We start from the raw sequence: 11,557 nt of genomic DNA, 5'->3' as shown, positions 1-11,557 counted from the left end.
ATGTTCCTTCCACTTCCAGCTTATGGCCCCAACAATGTTCACTTCAACATTCAGTAGTTTAGAAATTCTTCCGAAACAATGGCATCAGTATGTTTTGCAACAATAACGTTGAAAAGTTTTTGAGATAGCTCATTAGTTTTACCCATCATGAGATGTTTCTTGTGTAATACCTTCTTAATAAGACACCTTTTTATAGGCCCTCAGTTGAACCAGCTGATATTATTTTTCACTAAGTGGCAGGATTGCTTTCTTACAACTGATACATTTCAGCTGTTGTTGTGACTTCCCATGGCTTTTTGCACCTCTCTTCTTTCATGTGTTCAATTCTTTTTTACTGTGTCTTTTCTCATTATTACTCATAATAACTTAACTTATGGACATCTGTGGTTTGATTTCTCTGCCTGTGTGGACTGGATGTGTTGTTATCGACATATTTACTTAGCAAATGAATGGCGTCTTCAATATTTATTTCACCCGCTGTATATATTAACAGCGTAGGGCGTGATCTCAACCCATGGCGACTTGATGGATGAACGATCTGTAGGAAGATTGATCTTGTGCAAGCCTAGGTACCATAGCCATAGGTACACTAGGATCTTCACCGCCATTATCCTGATAGTTTAAAACTTGCTGGTCTTTGCCTTGTTTCTTCTATTTTCCCGACCATGATGTCCTTCTCCAGGGATTGCTCTCTTTGTATGATATGTCAAGAGTAGGGAAGTTGTGGCTTGGTGATCTTTGCTTCAAGTGACATGTATGGCTTCATTTTTTCCAAAATTGATTTGTTTGTTCTTCTTACTATCCATGGTAGTGATAACATCCTTCTCCAGCACCACTTTTCAATGGCGACAATTCTTCTTCTGTCTTGTTTACTTATCGTCTAGGTTTCGCATCCATGTTACCACAGTGAATACTAACCTATGAATGAGCAGTGTATTCATTACCAGAGAAATGTTCCTCGATAAGGAGACTTTCTCTAATGACTTCATTGTTGATTTGCCTATATCTATTCTCCTATTGACTTCCACTGTTGTTGCATCTTGAGTGATCATCTTATCCGAGTAGGTTACATATTATATATACAGTTTTGATTAGGGTCATTTTTTGGTTGTCATTATGATTTAAAAAGAGAAAACACAGTAGTTTGACAATAAATGGATTCACCCAACCACTAACCATGAGTGGAAAAAAATATTTTGTGTTATCAGTCATATTCTCTGTAAAAAGGCCAAGAAAGCAAAAAATCTACTGGGGTATGTATACTTATGAGCACAACTGTATATATTAGGCATATTAAACTACATTACTAAAGTTTGTGGTCATTTCTACAAACTACACATTGGTAAGCCCTAAAATGATTAAGAAAGCTACAGGCATCAGATTAGAGTTTGCATAGGTTCTTTAATTGCATTGTATTTTGACCACAATTCCCTTATCCCAAGCCAGTATGTAGAAGTTTCATGTTTGATCGGTAGGTACATTATTCATATAAGGCTTAAATGATTCACATTATTTGGCTCAGATTAATTATTACTTGTATGCAAAACATGGATGATAACTTATTTAGTCATACATTTTCCATGCTTGTATTTATAAGAGAGACCAGAATAACATAGATGCAAGGAAATCGATGCTCATTGTATGAATTTAAAGGTCCTTTTTCTGATATTTGTACCATTGGACTGAAATAACAGATGTTTTTCACAGATGATTTTACTTTTGTGTCAGCTAGCCTGGGGTATGCTTGTAAATATAAAGAAGATAGACACAATTTTTCCAAGTAAATATTTAATAAGGATTGGTAATACAAAAAAATGAAATGTGGTTGTCTTCATAAATGTGACCTATTTAATGTAGTTAAAATGTAACCTATTTTACACTGATAGATATCGACTATCTGTTTGCATGTCGGCACTGAAAATAATTTCACCATTTACTACTCTTAATTTCTTTCCTTTCTTGTGTGTGAGATGTGAGGTTACTTGACTGTAGGAAATGTATGTTTTATTATACTATTAGGCGGGCTTTGCACGTTGCGACATCGCAAGCCGATGCTGCGATGTCGCACGCGATAGTCCCCGCCCCCGTCGCAGCAGCGATATCTTGTGATTCCTGGCATAGAGAACATTATCGCTATGCCAGCTTCACATGCACTCACCTGTCCTGCGACGTCGCTCTGGCCGGCATCCCGCCTCCTTCCTAAGGGGGTGGGTCGTACAACGTGAGAGCGACGTCACACGGCAGGCGGCCAATCAAAGCGGAGGGGCGGAGATGAGCAGGATGTAAACATCCCGCCTACCTTCTTCCTTCCGTATAGCCGCAGGTAAGATGTTCCTCGCTCCTGCAGCTTCATACACAGCGATGTGTGCTGCCGCAGGAACGAGGAACAACATCGTACCTGTTGCGGCAGCGTAATTTTGAAAAAGTCGGAGCCTGCACCGATGATACGATAACGATGCTTTTGCGCTCGTTAATCGTATCATCTAGGATTTACACACTACGATGTCGAAAGTGACGCCGGATGTGCGTCACTTTCGATTTGACCCCACCGACATCGCACGTGCGATGTTGCAACGTGCAAAGCCGCCCTTAGTCCATGACATAAATCTGGAGCAAAAAGAAAATTGCTACTTCCCCTTGTTGTTTAAGACAATAGTTTTTTTTAGGGACAAATATTCCTTACATTGAAAACTTTAAAATGGCTTATCCTCTGTGTGATTTATCTCATGTTTAACAAGATCTGATTTCTCACCTAAAAGTTCTTCACAGTCTGAGAATGAAAATTGCTTTTTCCTCCTGTGAGTTTTTTGGTGATTTACAAGACTGGATGGCCAGGTAAAGCATTTCCCACATTCTGCACATGAAAACGGCTTCTCTCCTGTGTGAAGTCTCTGATGTCTTACAAGATGTGATTTCTTGGTAAAACATTTCCCACATTCTAAGCACGAATATGGTCGCTCCCCTGTGTGAATTCTTTGATGTATAATAAGATTTGATTTCCCGGTAAAACATGTTCCACATTCTGAACATGAATATGGCTTTTCCCCTGTGTGAGTTCTCCGATGTGAAACAAGATCTGATTTCTGGTTAAAACATCTCCCACATTCTGAACATGAAAATGGCTTCTCCCCTGTGTGAATTCTCTGATGTGTAACTAAATGTGATTTCTCTGAAAAACATGTTCCACATTCTGAACATAAAAATGGCTTCTCCCCTGTGTGACATTTGTTATGTCTAACAAGATGCGATTTCTCTGTGAAACATGCCCCACATTCTAAACATGAATATGGCTTCTCCCCTGTGTGAATTCTCTCATGTCTAACAAGAGCTGATATCTTGTCAAACCATTTTCCACATTCTGAACATGAAAATTGCTTTGATTTTCCATTACATTTCTCATGTTTAAAAAAACGTGATTCATCTGTAAAACGTTTGCCACGTTTTATGCGTGAATATTGCTTCTTCCCTCCGCGAGTTCTTTGATCTTCAGTCTTCCATTTATTTTTATTTTGCTCAATAGGCAAATCAAAAGATAGGACCTGATGAAAAGGTTCAAATGCAAGATCTTTGCTGAAAAGGGCTGAAGGTATATCTGGGAAAATGGCATGTTCTCCAAATGGTGTGATATCATCATCTTCTGCTTTAAAATCTGTGGACATAACATGTTCCTCCAAGCTTCTGATACAATCACCTGCCGAGAATAAAACTGAATTTTTTTTGCGCATTTTTGAATAACATTATATTAATAGTATATAACATTTCTATATAAAAATGTCCATATAAATTACAAATAACAAAACTCAATACGAGTACTACTTTGTTGAAGTTATTAGCTTCAGAGGTTCATGTTTCCTTGTCCCTGTCACGGTTGTTTTCTATTGACTTGCTTAATAGAAAATCATAAAGGTGCCTAAGACATAGGGCCGTGCTGAATATGTAATGCTGGATTAGTTCATTCAGAAATAAATACAACAATTTCGGTATCTGTCCCTCTCCTCCATTTTGTTTTTATAGTAATTTTAATATTTTTTCATTTCAATAACACATACAAAGTACAAGTGGAACGTTGGAGTAAGATTATGTTGATTTGATAGCATTTTACAAAAGAAAAGCTAACAGTTTTTAAAAATTGTAACTTGGTAAATGAGCATCACGTGAGCCCTCCCCACCCCTGTACAGTACTGTACCTCCCTCCCTGCTCAGGTATAGCACTGTACTAGTAATACTGCTTCTAGCGCATGCCCATAACCCATCAATTGCTGTCTTTTCCTCACCTCTGGTTTCAGCCTTTGGGTGTTCACCGCACTCCATACCTGATACGTCGCTACAAAACCAGCTTTCGGTACCTGATTAGGCATGGGCTATATATATATATATATATATATATGTATATATATATATGTCTCTCTGGCTGTACTGTATACTGTATTTGTATTACTGTGAGGGAATATGCACGTGATCAGAACCCGCTGCTTCCTTAATGCAGTGAGTCCTGACCTGCACGGCTACAAATCTTATCCGCAGGAGCCCACAGCTGATTGTGCTCACGATCCAGGGCAGGTGGTTGAGGTCTCTCGCTATGTTCTCCCTGCAGAGAACACGTGGTTGAGGTCTCTCGCTATGTTCTCCCTGCAGAGAACACATTCCCGGAACGAATTATGCTCGTAAACCAAAGTTCCACTGTAATTTAAATAAAGACATGTATAACATTTTTTGTGCCCCAGCCCATCCCTACACCAAAACTCAACCAACTGTTTGGTGTAGGAAAATGAATATGAAAATATATACCATCAATATATAACCCGCAAAAATATTTTTCAGTATACTTACAGATAGCGTGGTCCAGTTCGATGCGCATCTCTGGACTTAATCTACCAGCGCCTTTTCTCTTCTTAGGCCGGGGCCACACGGGGCACTACTGCGATCCTCGCATGAAACTCGGCTCACGCTGGCAGCACAGCGGGAGCCGAGTGTCATGCAAGTGTCACTGTGACTGAGGTCCGATCATGCATTCCCCAAAAATAATTTTGCCTGAAGGGAAAATATGCAACTAATAAAGTGACAGAACAGATAGCTAAAAAAAATAAAGCAACACATTGGGTTTCTGCCTTCCTCTAACTATATGACTCTGCATTTAATGGCTACTAGGTCTGAGCGAACCCGAACTGTAAAGATCGATGTCTGTACCAAAGACCATGTGTCCGGTGCTAATCAACGAACATAGACTTTTGCCTGTACGTCTACCTCTTGTTCGGGTTTGTCACTCGAATAAAGCTTGTTGAAAGGTTGCCGAGCAGCCAATCAGCAAGCTTTTAGGCTGTGAGCACTTTTGGAGCCATCACAGCCATGCCAAGTATTGGCATGGCTGTGATTGGCCGACGCACCCCTTGACTCGGCCTGTATAAAGGCCGGATCACAAGCCGCAGCACCATTTTACTATAATAGGAAAGTACGCTGTTGGAGTGAGGGACAGTGATAGGTGAATTTAATTGTAAATCAAATACAGCGCTGCATTACGTAGCTTTGTGTGTCAAAAACAGCAGTGTAATCTATTAGTTCAATCTAACTCAAAACAGAGTTTTTTCACAGAGTGCCTTGCTGTGCCAATAAGTCTGCAACCTGACACTGCATTACATCCCACAGCTTTGCGTAGCGGTGCAAAACAGCTGCATATAGATTTTGTTATAATGGTTCTTTGTATACAGGCCGTGTATTAATCTGAAGTAGTTTTGTGTGCCAAGAAATGAGGATAATCTGTAATATATGCTGTGGCCATGCTGGTGATGCAGTTGCTTGATGGTGAGAACATGGTAGATGCATGCCTGCCATGCTCCAAACTGAAAAACCTACCTACTCTGCACACAGGCTGCAGGCTGGTGTTCATAATTTCTTGGGCCCGAGTACCACCGCACGAATGGTGAGGCCATAACATGTTAAGGGGATTTTAGATCATATGGCTACCAGTGCCTTCAGTTCCTTTGCATTGTCTTCCACCTGGTCCACAACTGAAAGCTCAGAGTTGTCTTCTAAGTTACATGGTCATCTTTCTTCTACTTCAACACATTCAAAATCAGCAAAGCAGTGTGAGTCACAAGTCATGCAGCAGTCACTTATGCTTTTTGATGACTCTGCTGGCTGGGGTCCTGTGGCCCATCTACCCAGCCCTGCCCTAGAGGTAGAAGAGACAGAGTGCTGGCGGAGACAGATTGTTTCCAACAAATGATGTCTGTGGCTATACCACAGTATCAGGTTCCCAGCCACTACTATTTTTCCAGGTGTGTCATCCTTCCCTGCACGTACATGAGGAGGAAAAATCCGCTGTTCACTCCACAATGCCACAAGTGGAAAGGTCCACGTAACTACGGATACTCGGACCAGTAAGCAAGAGCAGGGATGGTATATCTTTCTAACTGCACACTGGATAAATGTAGTGGTGGCTGGAAATGAGGCTCCCAGCATTCAAGCGCAAGTTGTACCCCCAGCTTGAATCTCTGGAAGTATGTCGGTCAGTGTTGCTTCCTCCTCCTACTCCGCTTCTCTACCTCCTTCTCATCTGGTCAGAGTAAGAATTGCGCCACCAACTTCAGCACAATAAGAGGTAAGCAACAGCAAGCCTTTCCTAAACTCATCTGCCTGGAGGAAAAACCACACACCGTGCAGGAGCTGTGGACGAGCATAAAGCAAGAAACAGATGAGTGGCTGTTGCAGGTGAACCTACAGCTTGGCCTGGTGGTGTGGAATAATGGTCAAAATCTCATTGCAGCTTTGGGTCTAGGCAGCTTGACATACATCCCTTGCTTTGCATATGTGCTGAATGTTAAGGTGCAAAGCTTCCTCAAAAATTACCCACATAGGTCATAGCTTCTGCTGAAAGTGCGGGCAGCATGTACACATTTTCGTCATTCTCACCCTAAGGATGCTCGCCTGTCTGCACTGCAAAGTCACTTCGGCCTTGCAGCTCACCACCTCATATGCCACATATCAACAAGGTGGAACTCCACGTTGCATGTGGTGGAGACTCTGCAAGCAGCAGCAAGCAATAGTGGAGTTTCAGCTGCACCACGCACGGCAGAATTACTTTGTCGCTGTGACTGCCGAACAACCCCTCCATCAAGGGGGAGGGACGTTCGTCACCGCAACGTCACTAAGTGGCCGGCCAATGAAAGCGGAGGGGCAGAGCTGAGCGTGATGTAAACATCCCGCCCACCTCTTCCTTCCGCATTGGGGCCGGTGGCAGGTAAGGAGACGTTCCTCACTCATGCGGTGTCACACATAGCGATGTGTGCTGCCGCATGAGCGATGAACCGCAACGCTAAACAACCCTTACCAATTTTTGAGTTTGGGACGACCTCTCGATGGTGAACGATTTTCACCATTTTTGACGTCGCCTAAGGTCGCTGGTAAGTATTACACGCTGCGATATTGTTAATGACGCCGGATGTGCGTCACTAACAATGTGACCCCGACGATAAAACATTAACGATATCGTAGCGTGTAAAGCCCCCTTAAGTCTGTCAGTCTTGACTGTGTGGGTGATCTGGGAATACAGGCTCTGTAAGGGACCTTTTTTAAATTGTTGGTCTGTGGAGAATCTCTGAAATCCATCTCTGTGGGGATCACTGCAAATTCTGAGCTTCTTCATTTACTTGCTATGTAACCATAATTACTAGAGTGACAGAAGCCCTTTAAGTCATTTACCCATCCACATTTGTTTCCATGGCAATTGGCATGCTCTTACGCCCATTCAGGTTGCTTTTGCAGCCCAGTAGTACTTACTGTAACCATTTTACAGCCCCGATCTTGGGCTGCTCGCCATTGACTTGTATGCAGTTCATTGTTCGGGGGTTAAGTTCAGCATCAAGTTCGCCAGCCTTTTTTTTTCCCGTGTTGGTTAGCCGAACATGAATATTTATGGGCCCTATGAATAGCCAATAGCTCATCACTAGTGGCTACTACTCACCTGGGTAATCATATGTCGGAATCTCCTCTTTACACCGCTCATCACCCCTCACATATGTCTCTGTAGTATTAATATGGGTCAGATCTTCACCCTAGAATGAATATTGTAAAAGTCACAGACAGAAGGATAAGTCACATCTATGATCAGCTATAAAACATATAATACTGGTGGATAAAACATGACTGAGCACAAGACCTTCACAGCCGTCTACACATCATAGGGGAGATTTCATGACACATTCTCTCCATCTACCTGATGATCCTGAGGAACAGTGGGATCTTGTTCACAGTCCTGTCGAAGAAAAGGATGGGGACATCTCTCTGGTGTTGTCCTCTCACTGGATAGAACTGGAGGAAACACATACAGGGACTGAATTCATTCCTTACATACAGATAATTATAGGCCGTGTGTATTTAGTCCTGCCTATTACCTGGTGATGTGAGGGGCTGGGGATCCTCCATCATGATGTCCTTGTACAGATCTTTGTGTCCTTCTAAATACTCCCACTCCTCCATGGAAAAGTAGACAGCGACATCCTGACACCTTATAGGAACCTGACACATAAAGTGATACCATCATCCCCCGATCCCTTCATAGCATTACTATATAATGTCCCAGCATTCCCAGCAGTGTCACCTCTCCAGTCAGCAGCTCAATCATCTTGTAGGTGAGTTCTAGGATCTTCTGGTCATTGATGTCCTCATGTATCAGGGGGTGAGGTGGAGGCCCCGTGATTGGGCTCAGGGGTCTTCCCCATCCCTCAGACACAGGGGCCTTAGAGCACTCACTAGAGGTCTTCTCCACTACTGTGTAATCCTGGTTATGGAGAGACACATTAATAAATCTCACTACAGACATTTCCAGAGTCCTCACCTCTCCAGTTCTGTCCATCTGTTATTCACATACAATATATAAGAATGATGTAATGTGACATCATCAGAATCTCTCACCTTTCCAGTAAGCCGGAAGAGGATCTCTAGGGTGAGGTGTAATATCCTCTCCGCCATCTTGTCCCTGTCATTATCCATCCTTGATGGGTCAACAGGAAAATTCTCTTATATAGAAGATCTCCACTGAGAGGATCCGATGTTGTATGGATCTGAATAGGAAGAAGATGTTGATTTAACATCATAAAGAATTGCTGAAAATACTAATGGGAACATACAATGGGGAAAATAAGTATTTGATACGCTGTCAATTTTGCAATTTTTCCCACTTACAAAGAATGGAGAGGTCTGTAATTTTTTATCATAATTAAACTTAAACTGTGAGAGACAGAATTAAATAAAAGATCCAGAAAATCACATTGTATGAATCTTAAATAATTTATTTGCATTTTATTGCATGAAAAAAGTATTTAATCACCTACCAACCAGCAAGAATTCTAGCTCTCACAGACCTGTTACTTTGTTTTTAATAAGCCCTTCTACGCTGCACTCATTACCTGGATTAATTGCACCTGTTTGAGCTCATTACCTGTGTCGCGGGCGGAGGAGGGGACGCCGCGCTCTCCCACTGCTCGGGTCCGGCTGCCGCTGCTGCCGCGGCCTGCTGCTGCTCGGTGGCTCGAGCGATGGGCCGGATCCCGGGGACTCTAGCGGCGCTCCTCGCCCGTGAGTGAAAGGGGGTTTGGTTGTTGGGATAGTTTATTGTCCGTGACGCCACCCACGGTTGTGGTGATTGAGTGTACACCACCGCTGCTCTGGCTGGGGAACCCGGGAGTGGTGGTATGGAGCAGCCAGTTGTTGTTTGCCCCTCCGTGGGTAGGGGTTGGTGATCCCGGGGCCCAGTGATGGAATTGGGATGGTGGACAGGCGGGTATGGGGCCTGTGGAGGTGCAGGGGCGCAGGGACAGCGCTGTAGGTACTCACTCAGCCAGTAAACACGACACAGTTCTCGGTAAACAAACGGCTGGTTGGACGGGTCCCTTGGACGGTTACGGTGCTGATGATCCCTGCAGTTGACGGTGACGGTCTCTTCCCTGCACCTATGTGTAGTTGTTTGGTTGCGATGGGTTCCCACCGGTAACCCGCTCCCCGACTTGGATAGGAGCCGGAGGAGCTCCACTCTTGCCCGCAGGCGCTGGCCCTGGGAAACTGGTGCCTTGGCGGTGGCGGTGTCTCCCCTTTACGGTCGGACTGTTGCCTTCAATCGGGACTTGGTTGTTGAGAGACAGTCGTCCCCTTCACTGACGGATTTGGCAAATTATGGCGACTCCTAGCCTTGCCGGGATCCGAAAGGCCCCTGCCCTGGTGCTGACTGTTCTTTGTATACCGCTCCGGTACCGCCGGGTCACCACCCGTCTGCGGTCCCTTTCGGCAACCTCCGAGCAATCTCTCCTGCAGACGGTCACCGCCGTCTGCCAACCTTGCTGTCTCAGTCCGGGGCACACACCCGGACCAACTTCAGGCTTCTTGCTGTCACTTTCCTCTGTCACTTTCAACTCTCCTCTTACTCTCCCTGTTTACTCCTTCACTTCCCTATCTTCACTGCCTGGTTTTCCCGCCTCTAGAGCTGTGAACTCCACGGTGGGTGGAGCCAACCGCCTGGCCCACCCCCTGGTGTGGACATCAGCCCCTGGAGGAAGGCAACAAGGATTTTAGTTCTGACCTTGAGTGTACCTGCAGGGAATGTGGGGTGCGTGTGGTGTTATGACCTGTGACCCCTGGCTTGCCCAGGGCGTCACACCTGTATAAAAGACACCTGTCCACACACTCAATCAATCACACTCCAACCTCTTCACCGTGGCCAAGACCAAAATGCTGTTTAAGGAAATCAGGGACAAAATTGTAGACTGGCACAAAGGTGGGATGGGCGATAGAACAATAGGCAACCATCTTGATGAGAAGGCAACAATTGTTAGCAGAATTATTAGAAAACAGAAGAAACACAAGATGACTGTTAATCTTACTTGGTCTGGGGCTCCATGAAAGATCTCAACTCGTAGGGTAAGGATGATTAAAAGAAAGGTTAGGAATCAGCCCAGAACTACTTGGGATGAGCTGGTCAATGACCTGAAGAGAGCTGGGACCATAGTCTCAAAGATTACCGTTAGTACCACACTACTTCATCATGGAATAAAATCCTGCAGAGCATGTAAGGTCTCCCTGCTCACACCAGCACATGTCAAAGCCAGTTTGAAGTTCACCAATGACCATCTGGATGATATAGACGAGACTAGGGGGAAAGTCATGGGGTCAGATGAAACCAAAATATAACTTTTTGGTATCAACTCCAATCGCTGTGTTTGGAGGGAGAAAAAAAAAGAACACCGTTCAGACTATGAAGCATGGGGGGTCGAAATATCATACTTTGGCAGTCCTTTTCTGCAAAGGGGAAGGACAACTGCACCGTATTGAAGGTGAGGATGTATCGCTAAATTTTGGTCAACAATCTCTTTCTTCAGTAAGAGCATTAAAGATGGGTTGTGACTGGGTCTTCCATCATGACAATTGCCTGAAACACACAACTAGAGAAACTAAGGAGTGGCTGTATAAGAAGCATTTCAAGGTGCTAGAGTGATCTAGACAGTCTCCAGACCTGAACCCAATAAAAAAATCTTTGGATGGAGCTGAAACTCAGTGTTGCCCAGTGACA

General features: G+C 44.0%; 1 protein-coding gene across 1 annotated transcript in view; it reads right to left on the bottom strand.

Annotated features, from left to right (window-relative positions):
- Window positions 1–1,426: 1,426 nt before the first annotated feature.
- Window positions 1,427–11,557, bottom strand: part of LOC142312896 (uncharacterized) — a gene marked incomplete at its 5' end in the record, with an annotated part of 87,029 nt that continues 76,898 nt past the window's right edge. Inside the window, 1 exon segment of the mRNA XM_075351882.1 lies at window positions 1,427–3,358. Within this exon segment, the coding sequence (XP_075207997.1) occupies window positions 2,694–3,358 (665 nt within the window).

This window comes from Anomaloglossus baeobatrachus, chromosome 5 (genome assembly GCF_048569485.1).
Source record: "Anomaloglossus baeobatrachus isolate aAnoBae1 chromosome 5, aAnoBae1.hap1, whole genome shotgun sequence".
Lineage (NCBI taxonomy): Eukaryota > Metazoa > Chordata > Amphibia > Anura > Aromobatidae > Anomaloglossus > Anomaloglossus baeobatrachus.
The sequence above is the reverse complement of the archived record's forward strand: the minus strand, read 5'-3'. Positions and strand labels throughout refer to the sequence as shown.